The 20889-nt window shown below is 43.6% G+C and overlaps 1 protein-coding gene and 1 long non-coding RNA gene across 11 annotated transcripts in view; one reads left to right on the top strand and one right to left on the bottom strand.

The window, feature by feature from the left end:
* Positions 1–689: 689 nt before the first annotated feature.
* Positions 690–12096, bottom strand: LOC137344099 (uncharacterized). 2 transcript variants are annotated; one of them, XR_010968136.1, is made up of 3 exons: positions 11902–12096; positions 8908–9048; positions 690–1117 (listed from the first exon to the last, which is right to left on the bottom strand). It is a non-coding gene; the product is annotated as an uncharacterized lncRNA (long non-coding RNA). The 2 variants fall into 2 exon arrangements; XR_010968142.1 differs by lacking the exon at positions 11902–12096 and adding an exon at positions 11644–11707.
* The window catches only part of abi1a (abl-interactor 1a), a 134170-nt gene continuing 124610 nt past the window's right edge, over positions 11330–20889 (top strand). For all 9 annotated transcript variants that reach the window (XM_068007146.1, XM_068007151.1, XM_068007149.1 and 6 more), the window contains exon 1: positions 11330–11515. In XM_068007146.1, coding sequence (XP_067863247.1) covers positions 11399–11515 — 117 coding nt within the window. In that variant the 5' untranslated portion in view covers positions 11330–11398. The remainder of the gene's footprint in view (positions 11516–20889) is intronic.

The following is a 20889-nucleotide window of genomic DNA, read 5'->3' as shown; positions in this document are numbered from 1 at the left end:
TGTATTATAAAACTGTACAGAAAAAAGAACAAATCATAGTCTACATGCATTGTGAACGGGCCTCACATCGTGACTAATAGCTTACAAAAAATTAACCACTGACATCTGGGTTGTGACAACTCACTTGCATATGCAACGTTCCTGAGTTATGTGGTTGTTCAATGGGTGGTTTATTTTGCATTAAACTTCTATACATGCAGTTATGATTGTCTATTACTCCTACCCTCACTGATTTCAACTAGCTACCCTTCACTCAGCACAATCAATTGAAATCCTCATCCCTGCCTCTTAATCCCTCTGTGTCCTTGCCAAATCCTGCCTCCAGCCACCTTCAGCCCTGTCCGCCAGCTTGCACTCTCCATTATTCCAATTTTGGCCTTCTGTGCACGCCTTCACTTCAATATCAGTGGACAGAGTCTTCAGGCATCATACCTCAGCACTCTGGAACTACCCTTCTAAACATCTCTGCATTGGCACATCTCTCCACACTTTCAAAAATCTCCTCAAAACCTACTTCTTCTACTGCCACCTCAGGCACCTTCTGTAACTCTTGGCCCAAATTCCTGCTTGGTTCCCAGTGCCTCTTTGAAAGGCACCTTGGAACTTTTTTCTATGTTAAAGGCATTACATAAATGCAAGCTCTAATCATAATCCTTCTCTGGAGAAAAAAAAATGACTTGCAACTTAAATCCTGTTAATGTGTGTTTTAATAGAATACACAATGAGACACTGCAATACCAAGTTTGTTCACCACTTGTGGGTTATAAATAGTTTTACGCATCTGGGAATGAAAATTGTCTGTGTGGGTGGGAATGGGGTGTTAGTGACTGTTAAAATAGTGCACATAAGAATTTGACTCAAATGCATTAATTGACTGCTAAAAATAGCATTACAGAGGAATTTTAACTCCTCAGGGATAAACTAGGATTCAAAAGTAAATACTCTAAAACCAAATGATGCTCCAGATGATTAGAATTAAAAACCAGCTGTGTGCATTCCCAGTTGTCTGAGTGGATAAATATACCACAGTATGCAGTGTTGAGCGAAGAAAGTCCCAGCTTCAGTTTCTGATCTGTGCCATTAGCCTATTTCAGGCGGTGAGGGCATTACAATTGGCCTAGGAAAGAGAGAAAAAAATTGGACAGCATTGAGGTTCACTGACATAGCCCCCCCGCCATCCCACCACCCGCCATGGTTGATTACCTTGCCTATGTTTACTCTATCCTTGAACTTAGGCAAGTTATCAAAGTACTGTTAGTACCCCTGCATGAGTTGCCAGCTCCAGGAAAGAAGAGGCGAGAAAACAAGTCAGAGCAAAAACTGAAAGAGAGAAAACACAGCTAGCTATGCATGACACATTATTTTGGAATGGTAGAACATGACAATTCCTGACATACCAAGCAGGTCCTAATATCGGCTGTGCTGTTGCTAAGCAGACTCTATGTGCAGCAGAGAAAGGTAAATCAGCCCCAAGTTGCCAGTGGCCGGGTCAAGAATGCAACAGGTAGATCCTCTAGAACCATTTTTTAAATTGTTAGTTAAAGATTCTAAATTGAAAAAATAAGCAAAATGTTTTGGATATTCCAGAAACATTCATCACATAACAGACATTCTATTTACACCAGCCAGGTCACAATTCTCATTTTGTCTTCATACCAATTCTACCTGAAGGTACACATTGTATGCACCTTGTAATGGCCTCGATTTTAACCTCCCCCCCCGACCCCCAGTGATGGGCAGGAAAACGTCGGGCGAGAGATTAAAATCTTGAAAATCAAAATCCTGCCTCCAACCCACCGTGTTCCCGGCTGCCATAATAACGGTGGCGATCCAGGCCCTCGACGAGGCTCCCGCTAAATGTTGGCGGGGACCTACTTAAGATTCAAAAGTCATGGCCCAATGACACATCGGCACCACGACGTAATATTAACGTCGTCAGGGGGACTCCTATCTGTCTCCTGTCTGGCAGCAGAACCACGGTGGGAGGAACTAACTGGCCAGAAGAGGTCAAGGTAAGTTTTAAAAATGTCCTTCTCTTTGAACTCCTTGTGGGCCAGGAGGAGCAGGAGTACTCAAACAACAACCACTGCACCACCAACCCCCCTCAAAGAGTCCTTGGGCCTACCCAACCCCAACATCTCCCCATTGTTTGGGAAACCCCTTCATCCCTGATCATGAGGGGCTTCCCCTCCCCATCCCCGATGGCAAGGAAATCCACCCTCCTCCATCGATCGATCGTCACACACGATCGCCCTAGGACCCATCCTCCCACTGACTGCCGGGGCTGTTCCCATGAGTCCCTGGCTGCGGCCTCCTGCCGCCAAATTACCGTTCCCGCTTGCCGGCTAGGTAGTGAATCTGGCAGGGTGTCGGGCAGAACTCTGGGAAGTTTTATTTAAATGAGACCCTGCCGTTAAGTGTGTCTTCTGTTCTCTTCCAGAGCTTCAGGTTAAGGTCTTTTGGGCAACACTTTTAAATTGTAAAAGACCAAAATTAATTTTGTTACATATATGTTTACAATCCCCCCACCTAAGGGGCATTAATCATTTCCCAGACCTATTGGTAATTCCTTTCTTGAAGTAAGTGAAGCAATTGTCTGCATGAGTACAAAAAAAAATACAAGTCATTGATCCATGTCGTAATACTGTCAGTTTACTAGATAGATACAGAATTGCCACCACAATTACTTCATAATTCTGTATGGGTGAAATTATGTTTGTAATTGCTATCTATTCACAAATGTTTCCTTTACTGTACAAGTGACAATATCTCAATGACAAACTACTGAGTTTTCAGGTAAGGTACATTAGAAGTACTGCTTATTTTATTCTGCTGAACAGAGGAAAATAACTGCCAGTGGATTAAGACACACTCCCACTCACTTATGTATCCAATCAATCCATTACACTTCTAAAGCAATGACATTTTTGTTGTAAACTCTTTGAAAAAAATTAATGCCCAGACACAGCATTGGTAAATGCAATTTAATGTCTTACTTGCATCCCATTTATGATGTTGGCGAGTAGCCAAATTAATTAAGATACTTGGGATCCCACCCCCAGCCCCCATCCCTGACCCTGGCCTATAGTACTGCTAGACCTTGGCACAACCATCAAAATACTGCTAGATCCTGAGACCCCATTTCAGTACTGTTGGACTCGAGACCTTCTTCCCAGTGTTCCCAGGTCCTAAGACTACTTCCAAAGCTGATAAGGACTACTTTGCATAAAACTCCTATTCTTATATATCTCCTACTCATGTAAGCAATGCCATGGGAAATCTGCTTGTATATCATGTGGTGTTGCTCATGGTAAGTTAAAGGGCACTGTGGGGAAGTTTTGGTGGGGACCTTCTGTTTTGCACCGTCACCTTATGCCTGCATCCTCCTCTATCCTGTCAAGCTCAATAACTGTTAATTCCCTGTTGTCTCACTCGCAGTTGGCCACAACCTTTCACCCCTACTTACATTCAACATCTTAGTACTTCTCCATCTACTCCAAATGAACTTGATACCACAAGGTGCCGCCCCTGTCAGTCACCCTGGAATCCCCTATGCTCTGCCACTTAAGCTTGTTTATGTACTGTTGAAACTACAGTTGAGGAATTCTTGGAAGTGCGGGGTGGCTTGAGGGAAGGGTGGGCTGAGTGAAAGAAAAAAGAAATAAAAACAGAGCAGAACAAATAAAGAACTTTAAATTAAAAAGAGAATAAAACCTTAAAAACAGAGAAATTAATTTTGGCCAGTTGGAGGGAAGGTCAGATTGAGGCCAAAGGAAACAGGCAAAGAAATTTGGGGCAAATTAATTTTAATGAAAATATTAAAGAGAGAGAAAAGATTACTTAGCTGTGAAGACCACTTAAAGAATAGAGATGGGATATACAGATACAAAGACCAAAGTAATAAATTGGAAAAAAGCTGATTTTGAGGGGATGAGAATGGAACTAGGAAAAATAAATTGGAAAAATTTATTGATGAACAAAGAAATAGAACAGCAGTGGGAAATATTTAAAATGGTGATCAATAGAGTCCAGGAGAAGTGTATTCCACTAAAAAGCAAGAACAAACTAGCAAATAATGATACACCATGGATGAATAAAGAAATAAGGACAAAATTGAAACTAAAGAAAAAGGCATACATTAAGTATGTAGACAACAAAAGAGAGGATAACAAAAGGGAATATGAAAAGGTTAGGAAAGAAGTCAAAAAACAATTAGGAAATCACAAAAGTAAATTATCAAGGAATATCAAAAAAAAGTAAAGTATTCTACAGACACATAAATAACAAAAGAAAAATCAGAATAGGGATAGGGCTACTAAGGGATACACATGATAAACTCACAGGCAAAGCAGCAAAATGGCAGAAATATTAAATAATTATTTTGCTTCAGGGAGACTAATATGGTGAGCATGACATTAGAAGAAGAGATCAAAAAAGATGTAAAGACATTTAAGGTAGAAAGGTGGAGATAATTGATAAATTAATCAAATTTAAAGAAGATAAAATCCCAGGTCCGGATGGATTGCATCCGTGCATATTAAAAGAAGTAAGGGAAGAGATAGCACATGCACTATTACATATATATAAAAATTCATCAGAAAAGTAAATAGTGCCAGAGGACTGGCGGACAGTTAATGTGATTCCTATATTTAAAAAGGGAGATAGAACCGGTCCAGGGAACTATAGAACAATTTGCTTAACGTCGGTGGTAGCAAAGATAATGGAATCCATACTTAAAGATGTAATGGAGATACATCTAGATACCGAAAATAAAATAAAGAATAGTCAGCATGGATTTCAAAAGTGAAGGCCACGCTTGACCAACCTTATTGAATTCTTTGAAGAAGTAACAGAAAGGGCAGACAAGAGTAGTGTAGTAGATGTAATATATTTGATTTTCAAAAGGCCTTCAATAAGGTACCATATAGTAGACTCATGACTAAGGTCAGAGCATGTGGAGCCAGGGGACAAGTAGCAGAATGGATAGAAAGCTGGCTACAACACAAAAAACAGAGAGTAGGGGTTAAAGGTAGTCACTCAAACTGGCAGAAGGTGGGAAGTGGTGTTCTACAAGGATCAGTGCTGGGACCACTGTTGTTCACCATATACATAAACGATCTGGACTCGGGAAGCAGAAGCACAATTTCAAAATTTGCGAATTTCACCAAATTGCTGGAGTGGGGTGGGGGGATATAGTTAATACTGAGGAGGACTGCGACAAAATATAGGAAGACATTAATAAACTTGCAGAATGGGCGTGTAATTGGCAAATGAATTTCCATATAGATAAGTGTGAGGTGGTACATTTTGGTAGGAATATAAGGAGGCCACATACTCCTTGGAAAATAAGAGTCTAAATGGGATAGAGGAGCAGAGGGATTTAGGGGGACAGAAACACAAATCACAAAAAGTAGCGAGCGATATAGGTTAATAAGACCATAAAATTGCAAACCAAGCACAGGGGTTCATTTCTTGAAAAGCAAAGATGTTATGCTAAACTTGTGTAGAACCTTGGTTAAACCACACTTGGACTACTGGGAACAATTCTGGTCTCCACACCTTAAAAAGGATATAGAGGCACTGGAGAAGGTGCAAAAAAGATTTACTAGGATGATACCAGAAATGAGAGGTTACACAAAAAACAGGACAAATCCAATCCAACCAATTACCGCCTCATCAGTCCACTCTCAATCATCAGCAAAGTGATGGAAGGTGTCGTCGACAGTCCTATCAAGCGGCACTTACTCACCAATAACCTGCTCACCGATGCTCAGTTTGGGTTCCGCCAGGACCACTCGGCTCCAGACCTCATTACAGCCTTGGTCCAAACATGGACAAAAGAGCTGAATTCCAGAGGTGAGGTGAGAGTGACTGCCCTTGACATCAAGGCAGCATTTGACCGAGTGTGGCACCAAGGAGCCCGAGCAAAACTGAAGTCAATGGGAATCATGGGGAAAACTCTCCAGTGGCTGGAGTCATACCTAGCACAAAGGAAGATGGTAGTGGTTGTTGGAGGCCAATCATCTCAGCCCCAGGGCATTGCTGCAGGAGTTCCTCAGGGCAGTGTCCTAGGCCCAACCATCTTCAGCTGCTTCATCAATGACCTTCCCTCCATCATAAGGTCAGAAATGGGGATGTTCGCTGATGATTGCACAGTGTTCAGTTCCATTCGCAACCCCTCAGATAATGAAGCAGTCCGAGCCCGCATGCAGCAAGACCTGGACAACATCCAGGCTTGGGCTCATAAGTGACAAGTAACATTCGCACCAGACAAGTGCCAGGCAATGACCATCTCCAACAAGAGAGAGTCTAACCACCTCCCCTTGACATTCAACGGCATCACCAACGCCGAATCCCCCACAATCAACATCCTGGGGGTCACCAGAAACTTAACTGGACCAGCCATATAAATACTGTGGCTACAAGAGCAGGTCAGAGGCTGGGTATTCTGTGGCGAGTGACTCACCTCCTGACTCCCCAAAGCCTTTCCACCATCTACAAGGCACAAGTCAGGAGTGTGATGGAATAATCTTCACTTGCCTGGATGAGTGCAACTCCAACAACACTCAAGAAGCTCGACACCATCCAGGACTAAGCAGCCCGCTTGATTGGCACCCCATCCACCACCCTAAACATTCACTTCCTTCACCACCGGCGCACAGTGGCTGCAGTGTGTACCATCCACAGATGCACTGCAGCAACTCGCCAAGGCTTCTTCGACAGCACCTCCCAAACCCGCGACCTCTACCACCTAGAAGGACAAGGTACATGGGAACAACACCACCTGCACGTTCCCCTCCAAGTCACACACCATCCCGACTTGGAAATATATCGCCGTTCCTTCATCGTCGCTGGGTCAAAATCCTGGAACTCCCTTCCTAACGGCACTGTGGGAGAACCTTCACCACAGGGACTGCAGCGGTTCAAGAAGGCGGCTCACCACCACCTTCTCAAGGGCAATTAGTGATGGGCAATAAATGCCCGCCTCGCCAGCGACGTCCACATCCCATGAACGAATAAAAAAAAATACCTATGAGGAAAGATTAAATAGGCTAGGGCTTTTGGCCTAGAAAAGAGAAGACTGAGGAGTGACCTGATAGGATTATGAAAGGATTTGATGGGGTCGATGTAGAGAAGATGTTTCCACTTGTGGGAGGCCAGAACTAGGGGCAATAAATATAAGATAGTCACTAACAAATCCAATAGGGAATTGAGAAATTTCTTCACCCAGAGGGTAAGAATGTGGAACTCGCCATCACAAGGAGTGGTTCAGCATAGGTGCATTTAAGGCGAAGCTAGATAAACACGAGGGTGAAGGGAATAGAAGGATATGTTGATAGGGTTAGATGAAGTAGGGTGGGAGGAGACTCATGTGGAGCATAAACACCGGCATGGACCTGCTGGGCCAGATGGCCTGTTTCTGTGCTGTATATTCTTTGTAATTCTTTAAAATTCTTTTAGTTTGAAGCGGTAGCAGCACCACCTAGCATCAGAAGGACTGAAGGGTATGCATAATTGTTAGTATGTACACTTTATAATTAAAACCCAGGCATCATAGAGATGTGACAAAATGTGACAAAAGCAAGACTTAGGTGTGATAAAATTATGGTACAGGAAGTGTGACAACAGAAAGTGCATGTAGTTGCGAGACTTTTAATAAATTAATAGATTGTGTTGTGTATATAGATAGGGTAAAATAAAAATTATTGGAAGATTTTATTTTGGGCCAGGAACCCAGGATTAGTCTGAATAGTGTTATCACAATTTATGGTGAAAAATTGTGAAATAAGCCTACCATCTAGGTCATTGACCATTCAGTACATTGAGTCCAATCTTCAATCAATGTCTGGGCAAGGGTGCTTCCCAGCAGAAGTCACTGGACAGTTACCAAAAATGGGATACCTGGCCTGCTTTTCCCCCTACCTCAGCCTGAGGACAAAAAAAACAATTGTATCACCCCTACCATCGCCCAAAAAGAGATCAGCTAACTCAACACAAACTGACGACTGAACCTGGAAATTCCTGTTCAGTACACGCTGAGGAATGATTTTATTCACTGACCCATAAGTCGGGGGAGAAGAGTCCTCCAGATCTTAGTTTTTAATATACACAGGGGCAATCATGCATTCTATCATTGGTCTCAGGACAGTTAGCCATTCTGACACTGGGTTATTATATACTAGTATGAGACTGGTATTTGTTTCAAGGTACACCGGTCAGGTAGTTATATTATTCCTTCTTTCAGGTGAATCTGATGCATTCTGAAAGCTATTGCTGGTTTCCTGTATATGTGCATTATCATCAATGTTTGGTCTGATGACACACACATGCAAGACCCTATCTGGAGAACTGTGTACAGTTTTGGGCACTAAATCTGAGGAAAGATATATGGGCTTTGCAAGGGGTACAGTGCAGATTCACCAGAATGACACCAGGCTTAAAGGGTTAAATTATGAGGTCAGGTTGTATGAACTTGGCTGTATTCCCTTGAGTTTGGAAGGTTGAGGGGAGACTTAATCAAGGTACTTAAAATGATTAAGGGATTCGATAGGGTAGGTACAGAGAAACTATTTCCAATGGTGGAGGAATCCAGAATGAGAGGGCATAATCTTAAAATTAGAGCTCGGTCATTTAGGAGTGAAATTACAAAGCACTTTTTCACACGAAGGATAGTGGAAATCTGGAATTCACTCCCCCAAAAGTCTGTGGATAATGAGACAATTGGAGCTTTCAAGACTGAGATCGATAGGTTTTTGTTAGGAAACGGCAGCAAGTGATATGAAACAAAGGCGATAAATGGTGTTGAGGTACAGATCAGCCATGATCTAATTGAATGGCGGAACAGACTCGAGAGGCTGAATGGCCTACTCCTGTTCCTATGAATATTCATATGCTTCACAAACTTACCAAAACATGATGTAAAGTGGAGTGGATAAAAGTAATAGTTTGCAGTAAAAGCACTGGACTCTTCAACGAAAACACCTCTCCTGTGATAGCTTTGTTAGGTCTTGCAGTTACAATGTCATGATGTGGTGTGGTTCTCTTGCTCTGTACCCAAAACCAGACAGGCTGAAATTATAATCAGGCTTCACTACAGCTATAATGCATTCACGATTCAGATTACCCATCCAGCCCCTGAGTTATACTTGCATTTTTGCATTGTTATGAAGCAGAAATCATAAAATTGATAATATTTCGGAATTCATGCGTGTGCAATCAATTGCAGAAACAAAGTAAAAATGACAGTGTAACTGCAGCGCTGACATCAAACTGGAAGCATAACTCCAAAAACAAAACCAGAAAATGCTGGGGAGTACGCAACGAATTCAGCAGCATCTAAACACATGAGCACGTGGTGTCCGCTGGTACTCTTGAGGCCTTCTGTGACCGGTGGGCGCCGCAGGGATTGGAGAGCATACTGGACACTAGGTGCAATATTACTATTTAATTTTACAAGTTCATAGAATCATAGAAATTTACGACACTGAAGCAGGCCATTTGGCCCATCGTGCCTGTGCTGGTCGAAAAAGAGCTATCCAGCCTAATCCCACTTTCCAGCTCTTGGTCCGTAGCCTTGTAGGTTATGGCACTTCAAGTGCATACCCAAGTACTTTTTAAATGTGATGAGGGTTTCTGCCTCTACCACCCTTTCAGGCAGTGAGTTCCAGACCCCCACCACCCTCTGGGTGAAAACAATTCTCCTCAACTTCCCTCTAATACTTCTACCAATTACTTTAAATCTATGTCCCCTGGCCTCTGCTAAGGGGAATAGGTACCTCAGTCTATCTAGGTCCCTCATAATTTTATACACCTCAATTAAATCTCCCCTCAACCTCCTCTGTTCCAAAGAAAACAACCCAGCCTATCCAATCTTTCCTCATAGCTAAAATTCTCCACTCCTGGCAAAATCCTCGTAAATCTCCTTTGTACCCTCTCTGGTGCAATCACATCTTTTCTGTAATGTGGTGACCAGAACTGTACGTAGTATTCTAGCTGTGGCCTAACTAGTGTTTTATTCGGTTCTAGCATATCCTCCCTGCTCTTACATTCTATGCCTCGGCTAATAAAGGAAAGTATCCTGTAAGACTTCTTAATCACCTTATCTACCTGTCCTGCTACTTTCAGGGATCTGTGGACATGCACTCCAAGGTCCCTCTGTTCCTCTAAACCACTCAGAATCCTCCCATTTATTGTGTACTCCCTTGCCTTGTTTGCCCTCCCCAAATGCATTACCTCACACTTCTCCGGATTGAATTCCATTTGCCACTTTTCTGCCCACTTGACCAGTCCATTGATATCTTTCTGCAGTCTCCAGCTTTCCTCCTCACTATCAACCACACGGCAATTTTTTTATCATCTGCAAACTTCTTAATCATGCCCCCTACATTTAAGTCTAAATCATTAATATATGCCACAAAAAGCAAGGGACCTAGTAGGGAGTCCTGCGGAACCACACTGGAAACAGCCTTCCAGTCACAAAAACACCCGTTGTCCATTACCTTTTGCTTCCTGCCACTGAGCCAATTCTGGATCCAACTCGCCACTTTTCCTTGGACCCCATGGGCTTTTACTTTTCTGACCAGTCTGCCATGTGGGACCTTGTCAAAAGCCTTGCTAAAATCCATGTAGACTACATCAAACGCGCGACCCTCATTGACCCTCCTTATTACCTCCTCAAAAAATTCAATCAAGTTAGTCAGACACGACCTTCCCTTAACAAATCCATGCTGACTGTCCTTGATTAATCCGTGCCATTCTAGATGATAATTAATACTGTCCCTCAGAATTGTTTCCAATAATTTGCCCACCACCGAGGTTAGGCTGACTGGCCTGTAATTACTCGGTTTATCCCTTTCTCCCTTTTTAAATAACGGTACAGCGTTAGCAGTCCTCCAGTACCACGCCTGTAGCCAGAGAGGATTGGAAAATGGTGGTCAGAACCTCTGCTATTTCCTCCCTGGCTTCTTTTAACAGCCTGGGATAAATTTCAAACCGCCCTGGTGATTTATCCACTTTCAAAGATGCTAATCCCCTTAATATTTCCTCCCTCTGTTTTATGGTTTAATTCCTTACTGGTTGTGCCCCTCTGAAAGGGGGGGGGGGGCGCTTGTTTGTTTTAGCTCCTCCTTCTGAAGTTTTTATTCGAAAAGGCAGCTGAAGACATGAAGATGTCAGGTGTGAAGCCCAGGTCATTCGTTGCTCAGCCTGCAGCATTGAGAGGGCGGGGAGACTACAATCCCCAGAATGCTTTGCTTACACGAGGCCGAGGGAGGTGAGAGGTCGCGGGGGTGTGAGAGCGAGGCGCGGAATCCCACAGTCCCCGGCGCGGTTGGGAGGGAGGGAGTAACTCGGGCGGTTGGGAGCGAGCGAGTAATAAAGCGATGCAGAAAGATGTAAGATGGCAGAGCTGCAGATGTTACTCGAGGAGGAAATCCCCGCCGGCAAGAGGGCGCTGATAGAGAGTTATCAGAACCTGGGCCGGGTGGCGGATTACTGCGAGACCAACTATATACAGGTAAAGGTCGGGAGGGGAGCCTGATCCGCCGGCGGGGGCGGGAGGGAAGGAAGGACCGAGGGCACGGCGGCAACGGCAGCAATTCCTCTCTCTCTCTTCCCCCCCCCCCCCCCCCCAGCCCCGCTCACCGTCCCAGCGGCACCCGGCCAGTACTCTTGTCTGCCTCCGTCTTCGGGTCGGCCGTACTCTCGTCCCTCACCCTCCCGCCCCCGGCTCGTCCTTCCACACTCGCACCCCCTCTCCCTAACCCGGGGCCGGCCAGACACTCGCCTTCACCCCGCCGCCCCGGGCCTCGGCTCCTGATTTAAATTCAAGTGATTCGAGTTTGGCCCTGGGCTGGAGGCGGAGGCTCGTGTGTGTGTGTGTGTGTTTTTTTTTTAACTCACTTTGTGGAGGAGTCGGTGGCCGTAGCGGCGGTTCCGCTGGGTTTTATACCACATTTCAACTCAATCTCTGTGTGTATTCAGCCCCTGCAGGGTGTGCCGGTCTGTGTGACTCATGTGCGAGCCCTGATTCCCGGGGTAATCGGCGGGGCTCTCGCTCTCTTCAACAGTTTCCTCTCTCCCCCTCACGGCTTCCACTCTCCGCTGTGAGTCGCCCGCTCTACAATTGTATTTAATAATTTTATTGAAAGCTTTTGTTCTTTGAGGCAATCTCTTCCCCTTCCCTGCTTTGTATTTATCGGTCGGATGTGCTCACGGAACGGACCTTTACACTATTGAACGATCCTCTGTGTGTATAATATATATTTTGGTGTTTCTTTAATGTTTTTGCTCTGAAAACAGTTCAGTGTTGATTTTATATACCGAATTATTGGAGAGGTTTCCATCTCTCAATTGATTGAGAAACATTAATCGCCTTGTCTGGGCTGGGCAACGATGGGGAAAAATTGAAGATAAAAAGTGGCTCCAAGACTAGAGTCGTGTGAAACTGGTTTTTGAGCAGATCTTGTGCCGATAGGAGGAGGCTTGGCTCTCCCTCCCAACCACAATGAAGCTGGTTTTCCTATTTTCCCCCCCTTTCCTTCCCCCCCCCCCTCCTTCATAGTAAATTCCTGAGGAATGTGGGTGTTGCAGCGGTGTGTATAATTTAGTCTCACTTCGAGGTCGCCAGTAACCGGATGAGATGCCTAACTCCACCCGGGAGTTAGTCTGATGCGCCAAATACGTGGGAAGCCCTTAAAACATTTTGCTTTTTCCTCTGACGGAAATATGACAATTTAATAGGCAGACAGGAGCTGCCACACGTAGTCTTGAGCATAGTTTACAGGCTCGAGGTACGGTAGACATTTCTTGTCACATTATTAGACTGCTTTGTAAATGAACACTTGTAGGAATATTCTAAATGTTGGCGTTTTGTAAATACTACATTTAACGATTTTTGGTCAGGCCTCTTTCTCAATTTCTACTTGGCCTAGATGCACTTAATTAAGAAGTTTAGTTTTCCAGTAGTATAACTGGCTTATCACAAAGTACAGAGACTGAGGCCATGGTGCCTTGAAATCTAAGACCTTATTTCTAACTCCCTCCACCCCAATCATAGCATTTAACTGCCCTTTGAATTGCTCTAGTTTTGTCTATTAACTTATCCAGAAGGTCTTCCTGGGTTTTGACCTCTGCATAAAGTACTTTCTGATCCCATTTGTGAAGTTATTTTACCAGTTTATAACAATTTCTCCTTGTTGTGGCTCAACTTGAAATGGAGCTCAAGTAACCTTTTCTATTATACTTCTTATCATAATCCTTTATTAGCAACACCCCCCCCCCCTCCCCCCCAATTCATCTCCTTTCAGGACTACAGTCCAATTTTTTTTCTGTCCTCTTGTCACTAAAAACCAATCTTGTGGCCTTTCCCTGCCTCACTTCCAGGACTTTGATGTTTCAACAACAACTTGCATTTATGGAGCACCTTTTTTAATGTAGGAATACATCCCAAGGTGCTTCACAGAAGCATAATAAGATAAAAATTGACACCGAGCCAAAGAGAGATTTTAGGTCAGGCAAGTTTAAAGGAGGAGAGCGAGGTGGAGAGAGAGTAGATGTTCAGGGAGGGAATGCCAGAGCTTGGAGCTTAGATAGCTGAAGGCACAACTGTTCAATAGTGAGATGAAGGGAGTGGGGAGATGCACAAGAGGCCAGAGTTGGAGGCAGCAGAGTTCGTGAAGGGTTGTAGAGCAGGAGGAGGTGACAGAAATAGGAAGTGATGAGGCCATGGAGTAATTTGAACATAAAGATGAGAATTTTAAAACTTAAGCGTTGGCTACCGGTCCACCGATGTAAGTTAGCAAGCACGGGTGAGCGGGTGTGTCTTAGAATATAGGCAGCAGAGTTTTGGGTAAGCTCGAGGTTATGGAGGGTGGAAGATGGCAGGCAGATGCGAGGAGAGCTTTGGGATAGTCGAGTCTGGAGATAACCGCATGGATGAGGGTTTCAGTAGCAGATAAGCTGAGGCAGGAATAGAGACGGGTGATGTTAAGGAAGTAGCAGGTCTTTATGATGGAGGATATGGGGTCAAACAGCTCAGGCTCGAAAAGGACGCCAAGGTTGCAAACAGTCTTGTTCAGCCTGAGTGGTCAGGGAGGGGCATGGAATTCGTGGTGAGGGAACAAGGTTTGTGGCAGGGGCTGAAGACAGTGACTTCAGCTTTCCCAATATTTAGTTGGAGGAAATTGTGACTCATCTGGAACTTGATGTTGGCAAAGCACCCTGACAACACAGGCAGTGGAGGGGTCGAGAGGTGGTGGTGAAGTAGAGCTGGGTGTTGTCAGCATACATGTGGAACCTGGCGTCATATCTTCAATAATGTCACTGAGGGGCAGTATGTAGATGAGAAATAAGGGTGGGGGGGGGGGGGGGAAACAAGGATAGATCCTTGAGAGACGCTAGAGTTAACGGTGAGGGCCTGGGAAGAGCAGTCCAACCCAGCTGGACAACGGAGGAGAGGGGTTGGAGGAGGATGGTATCGTCAACCTTGTCAAAGGCTGTGGAGAGGTAGAGAAGGATGAGGGATAATGCACAGTCACAGAGGATGTCATTTATGACTTTGATTAGGGCAGTTTCAGTGCTGTGACGGGTGGAAACCTGATTGGAGAGGTTCATACATGGAGTTGCGGGAAAGATGGGCATGGGTTTGAGGTGATGACACGTTTAAGGTCTTGATGTGCCGGTTTCCCCTGTACCTTAATGACCAGAGCTGAATGCAGTGTTGAAGGTCTTGTTGCACCAGAAAACTATACAGCTTCAATGTGACTGCCTTGGATTTATATTCTTGATTTGGCAACGTAGCACTGCATTCTTTTTGCTTTGTCGCTTAATACTTCGTAATGACTGCATATGGCCATTGTTGAGTCTGTCACTCCCAGTCCTCTTTCAGCCTCTCTCCTAGCTTGTTCGGTGCCATTCGTTATGTCCCCTATTTTTCTTGTAATAAGTAAGACCATGCACTTTTTGAATTCAATTTCAATTGCTGTAGCTCTGCACACTTGCAAATATTGTCCAGATCCTTCTGTGACACTTTAGCTAGCCTCCCACCGCCACCCCCCCCCCCCACCCCCTCAGTTTGGTGTCATCTGTGAATTTGACCAATTTGCATTGTGTTTCTGAATGCAGGCTGTTTATGTAGATCAGAGAGAGAGTCGGGACCTTGGCTCACTCCACTGAGTACAGTCCCCAAGCTTGATCTTGATCCCCTAATTCGTATCCACTGCCTCTTTGAGCTAATTGGTTATCTTTTATAAGTGATCAAAATTGAATTGTGAATTTTAATTTTGATTCCCACTTGTACATTAGAACAAAATATATTTAATATTCACCACTGATGAGCAACCCCATGTTTGACACTTTGATATAGTACATTAAAAATGAAACATATGAATTGATCATAGAACTTTACAGTACAGAAGGAAGCCTTTTGGCCCATTGTGCCTGTGCCAGCTCTCCAAAAGGTATCCCAGGTCCCATTCTCTTCCCCATACTCTTGATCCACTTCCTCCTTAAGTTATTGGATACTACTGCCACCACTCTCTGGGAAAGCATTCCCTGTCCTTGTGTGTGTGATTGTGGGGGCATGGGGAATTAATTATTCTAGCCTCCCTTAAATTTTTTGGTGATCTTAAGTTGGTAACTATAGAGCATAAATTTATTAGCCAATGAAAATAGTTTTTCCTTCTGTATCTGATCAAAACTCTTCACAATTTTGAACACCTCTATCATATCTGCTCTAGTGAAGAGCCTTGTGTCTCTAGCTTCTCCTAATTAAAGCCTCTTAGCCCTGATAGCATAGTCAATCTCTTCTGCACTTTCTCTATCCTTCCTAAAGCAGGTTGTCCAAAACTCTGTGAATTACTAACTGCAGCGTAATGATTTGTATCATTTTAGAATTACCTTTTGCCTTTATACTCGACACCCTTATTTATAAAAACTAGGATGCCATGTGCTATTTTTTAAACAGCTTCATCAACTTGTTCCTCACTTGAAAGATTTGTGTTTCTGATCCCCAAAGCATCTAGTATATATTTCCTCTTCATTCTACCTCCCAAAATGTATCACTTAATATTTTCCACATTTTCATTTACCTGCCCAATCTGACCTGTTAATAACCTGCCTGTCCTCCTGAAGCTGCTTCTAGTCCCCTTCATTTAACCACACTTTTTATTTTTGAGTTGTCTTGCAAATTTTTATAATGTGCATCTACACCCAAATCCAGATCATTTTTATCAATTTGTACCTCTATTAATTGTCCCAACTGTACACATTCCTCCGTTCTTAAAAAAAAAAAAAATACCCATTAACTGCTACTGTTTTGTCCTTTAACCAACTTGTTATCCATGCTGCTGCATTCCCTTCAATACCACGTGCCTAAATTTTGACAAACTTCCTATGTGGCACTTTATCAAACCCATATATACAAACATCCACTGCATTTCAGTGCACTCAATTGTTTCGACAGAGCTCTACTAAATTTGTCAGACACAACTTGCCTTTTGTATATCCATTGTTATGGTTGCTCTTTCCAAGATGTTCCCCTACCCTTAACTCTTCCTTGCCTAGAACTAGATCCACCTGCATTGACTCTGATGTTATTACACTAAACAAGCTGACCTGAAAAGCAGTCAGTCTTAGGTGCACTGTAGAACTTCTTCCACTTCTTTGCCACACTTTTTTTTACTCTAGTCTATATTTGATTAAAGCACCTTTCATTATGGCATTATTTATGCATTTTTCTTGAATTTCTCTACTATATCTTCCTCTACCTGCTCTCTACTGTTTGGTCTGTATGCTCCGAATAGTGTATTTTCCTTTCTTCCCTAATTCTAACCAAATGGTTTTTTAAAAACCATTCCCCATGATAGTCGTGCATTCTAGTGCTGCTATTGAGTCCTTCAACACTGCCACACCTATTTTCTGCTACTCTTTCTCCTGAATAGTTTTTAACCAAAAATGTTTCTCTTTCTTGCCCTAGCCTAAGCCATGTCTCGTAATGTTATATCATACCCCCCACAGTAATTTGTGCCTGTAGCTCACCAGCTTTATTCTCATCACATGGTTGAAATAGGTCCACAGGACAGTATTGTATTGGGGAGATGAGTTAACTTTTGCAAGGCATTCCTGGATTCTAATAATTTAGGTAGAGAGGACACAAACTACTGAAAACGTGCTAAAACTAGTGTACTTCATTGTATTGCTTTAAGATTTCTGCAGATTCAAAAGGGATGATCATGCTTGACAGACCTAAGATGACTTTGAGGAGGTAGCATCATGGTAGATGTGGGAGGGATGGGGGAGGGGAGAGAAAGAGGGAATGTAGTGTGTGTGGACTTTAGGGAAGCCTTTGACCAAGTTCCATATGGGAGATTACTAGAGAAAATTAAGGGATTTGGAATTGGGGGAAGATAGCAAACTGGATTAAAATTGCTCATGTCTGTAGTGTTGTCATGGAGATGTGCCAGGTGGAGATAAATGGGAAGTTAGTGGGTAGATTCCCCCCCCCCCCTTTCCTGTATATGCTTGCCCTCACCCCCATGAAGAATTGCAGACTGCTGGGGTATAATGGCTGAAGGTTCCACTAATGGTGATGTGAAGGAAGGGGTAGGTGCAGATACAATGTAAATAGAATTAGAGAGTGCAAGCTGGATGTAGGGTTGGAGGAGATGGCAGAGATAGGGTGGAGTAATCTATAAAGGGATTTGCAAATGAGAATTTTGAAATCCATGTGCCAGTGATGGTTGGCAAACACAGATTTGATAGGTGGGTGAAATTTTAGGATGGGAGTAATGCAAATCTGGATGGGTAGGGAGTTTGAGTTGGGTGGAGTTAGGGAGATAGCTTAAAACACTCACTCCAACGAAGATACGGACAGCGTTAGAGTGAAGGGAGAAGGATGAGGGAGTGAGTTAGAGATTGGGCAATAGGTGGGTCCAATGTGGGGTTGAAGCTCAGTTTGGAGATATCAAATTAATAAACTTCAGGAACTTTTGATTTACCATTTGATAGTCCTTTTTTAAAAAAACAATAAAGCACTGGCTGCCCCGGTATCATCAACTGAAAGACACATTTGCAGGTGCCCCTTGTAAGGAGGTGTAACTAATACAATAATTTAAACTTAAACTAATTTTGAACAAAAAACAAAAGGAACTTTCATTCGAAACCATATTATCCGTATCTAACAGACACTCTACACCCTGCAGTGCCCACCAGTCGCAGAAGGGCAACGTGGGCACGGACAAGACCGGCAAAGAGGCAGCCAGTCAGAAGATGCTCACTAAGTCAAAGTTTTGAGTTTCATTGGTTGGGTTCGGCCATGCCTTGGGATGGAAGAATGTTTTGTGTTGAAGATCCTGCCCCACTAAAGTGCAGCTTCATTGTAGTTGTTTTTCAAGGTTCCCACAGTGACTCAGCTGGGTACGGCAGTGTGTAGTTGAGCCATACAGACTAGGAAGATCCCAGGTTTAATCCTTGGCCTGTGATGCATTTTTGATGTGATTTGTTGGCCTCAGTGTCCCTTGGTTCGGAAGGAAAATTAGCCAGTGCCTTGTACTTGATTACTATGCTGTTCAGCAATGCCTGCTGGAAGGGCACAGGCATGGTTACTGGGTGAGGATAAGATTGGAGCCTACTGCAATGCCCCATGCAGTCAAATAGTCTACTAATGCACGTTGCTGAGCTTCAGGTGACTTGCTGTTGAGGGTAATGTGAAGAATAGTCAGTTGTGTGGAGGATAACTAGCGTCCATGGAAGCATACTTCATTGAAGAGTCAGCATCTTTAGGATAGAAGGCAGGAGTTTTTTTGTCTGCCTGCTCTCTTTCTCTTTCCTCGTTATCTTGAAGGCAAGGTATATAAGTATGATACTTCACTATCGAGTTCTTTTTATTCACGGGATGTGGGTATCTCAATGCAAGGCCAGCATTTATTGTCAATTCCTAGTTGCCCTTGAGGGGATGGTGAGCCCCCTTCTTGAACCACTGCAGTCCAAGTGGTCAAGATGCTCCCACAGTGCTGTTGGGTAGAGTGTTCCAGGATTTTGGCCGTGACAATGAAGGAACGGTGATTATATGTCCAGGTCAGGATCCATGTGGTTGTTACCTCCGGACTCAACTATTCCAATGCTCTCCTGGCTGGCCTCCCACTTTGCACCCTTCGTAAACTTGAGCTCATCTAAAACCCTGCTGACCGTATCCTAACTCGCACCAAGTCCCGTTCACCTCTCACCCCTGTGCTCGCTGACTGATGTTGGCCCCCGGTCCAGCAACCCCTTGATTTTAAAAATTCTCATCCTTGCTTTCAAATCCTTCCATGTCCTTGCCCCTCCCTATTTTTGTAACCTCCTCCAGCCCTACAACACTCAGATCTCTGCATTCCAATTCTGACCGCTTGAGTATCCCCGATTTTAATCACTCCGACATTGGCGGTTGTGCCTTCAACTGCCTAGGCCCTAAGCTCTGGAATTCCCTCCCTAAACCTGTCCGCCCCTCTCCTTTTTAAGATGCTCCTTAAAACCTACCTCTTCGACCAAGCTTTTGGTCACCTGTCCTAATATCTCCTGATGTGGCTCAGTGTCAAGTATTGTTTGATAACGCTCCTGTGAAGTGCCTTGGGATGTTTTACTATGTTAAAGGTGCTATATAAATGCAAGTTGTTGGATTGCTAATGACAACACCCTCTAAAAAGCAGAGCGTTAATTTTGCTACCTTCGGTCTGGTAGATGTAGATTAACAGTTCTTTTTTGAAAAATTGACTACATGATGAGAATTCTGTAGATGTGTATATGGAATCTCAGTAGGTATTTGATAAAATGTCTCCAGGATTGTTAGAGAAATTGTGTTTGGTATAAGAGCAAATGTAGAAACCAAAGTTGATTGGACAGGAAACAAAGGGTTAGGGTTAATTGGTGTTGCTTCAAATGGAGAAGAGTTGGAAGTGGTGTACCCCAGAGGTGATGCGGTGTCCATTTCTGTTGTTAATATATAGATTTGGTTGTGGCCATGGGGAGCATGGTATCAATTTGTAAATGACACAAAAGTAGTTTGTTTGGCAAAGATCGTAGAGTTCAAGAGGATATAAACAGATTAGCAGAATTGGTGGACATATGGCAGATTCAGTTTAATGCAGAGGAGAGTGAGTTCATGCATTTTGTGTGTAAGGGGTGGTGGTGGGGGGGGGAAACAAGCAAATCAATATTACTGGTTCAAAAAAAGGTGGTAAATTGTCACAGGTTTGGATTAGAAATCCATTGTGCTGGGCAGGTCAAGGTTTAGAATCCCATCCTCGCCAATCAGGCAGTGTTCAATGCTTGCGGGGTAGTACACCTGTCGCTGTAAAGCAAGTGGCCTAAGGTGAGCTCAGACAGGGCAGAAACCTGCTATGGAGCAGAAGAGTGAAAACTCTCCTCATCCTGATTTTTGGTAGGAATAAAGACAGGAATGGAAAAACTAGGGATGCAAATACATAATTGAAAGTGCCTCTTGTACATCCATCAATAGCACTACCTTTACCCGCCCAGGTCCTTATTCTTTGCAGTTCCTACCAAATGCTCCTTGTCTTTTTACTCTTTCAAGAGCTTCCGTAAGACCCACCTTTTGATCAAGCCTTTGTTCCCCCTTCGAATCTCTTCCTTGGTTGGACATCAGTTTTTCCTTCATGCCTTTGAAGCACCATGGCACATTTTCTTTGCTAAAGGTGCTGTATAAATGCAAGTTGTTGAAAGTGTCAGTAGTCCTATTATAGAAAGGATATTAAAGCCATAGAGTGTATAAATTGGATTCACCACGAATGAGAAACTGTAGTTATGAGGAGAAATTGTAATACTGGGACTATTTCCACTGGAGCATAGAAGGCCAAGAACAAATTTAATGGAGGTCACTCAAATTATGAAGGA

The sequence above is a fragment of the Heptranchias perlo genome, chromosome 2 (assembly GCF_035084215.1).
Source record: "Heptranchias perlo isolate sHepPer1 chromosome 2, sHepPer1.hap1, whole genome shotgun sequence".
In the NCBI taxonomy this organism is placed as follows: domain Eukaryota; kingdom Metazoa; phylum Chordata; class Chondrichthyes; order Hexanchiformes; family Hexanchidae; genus Heptranchias; species Heptranchias perlo.
Note: the sequence above shows the minus strand (reverse complement) of the source record. Positions and strands in the feature narration are given on the sequence as shown.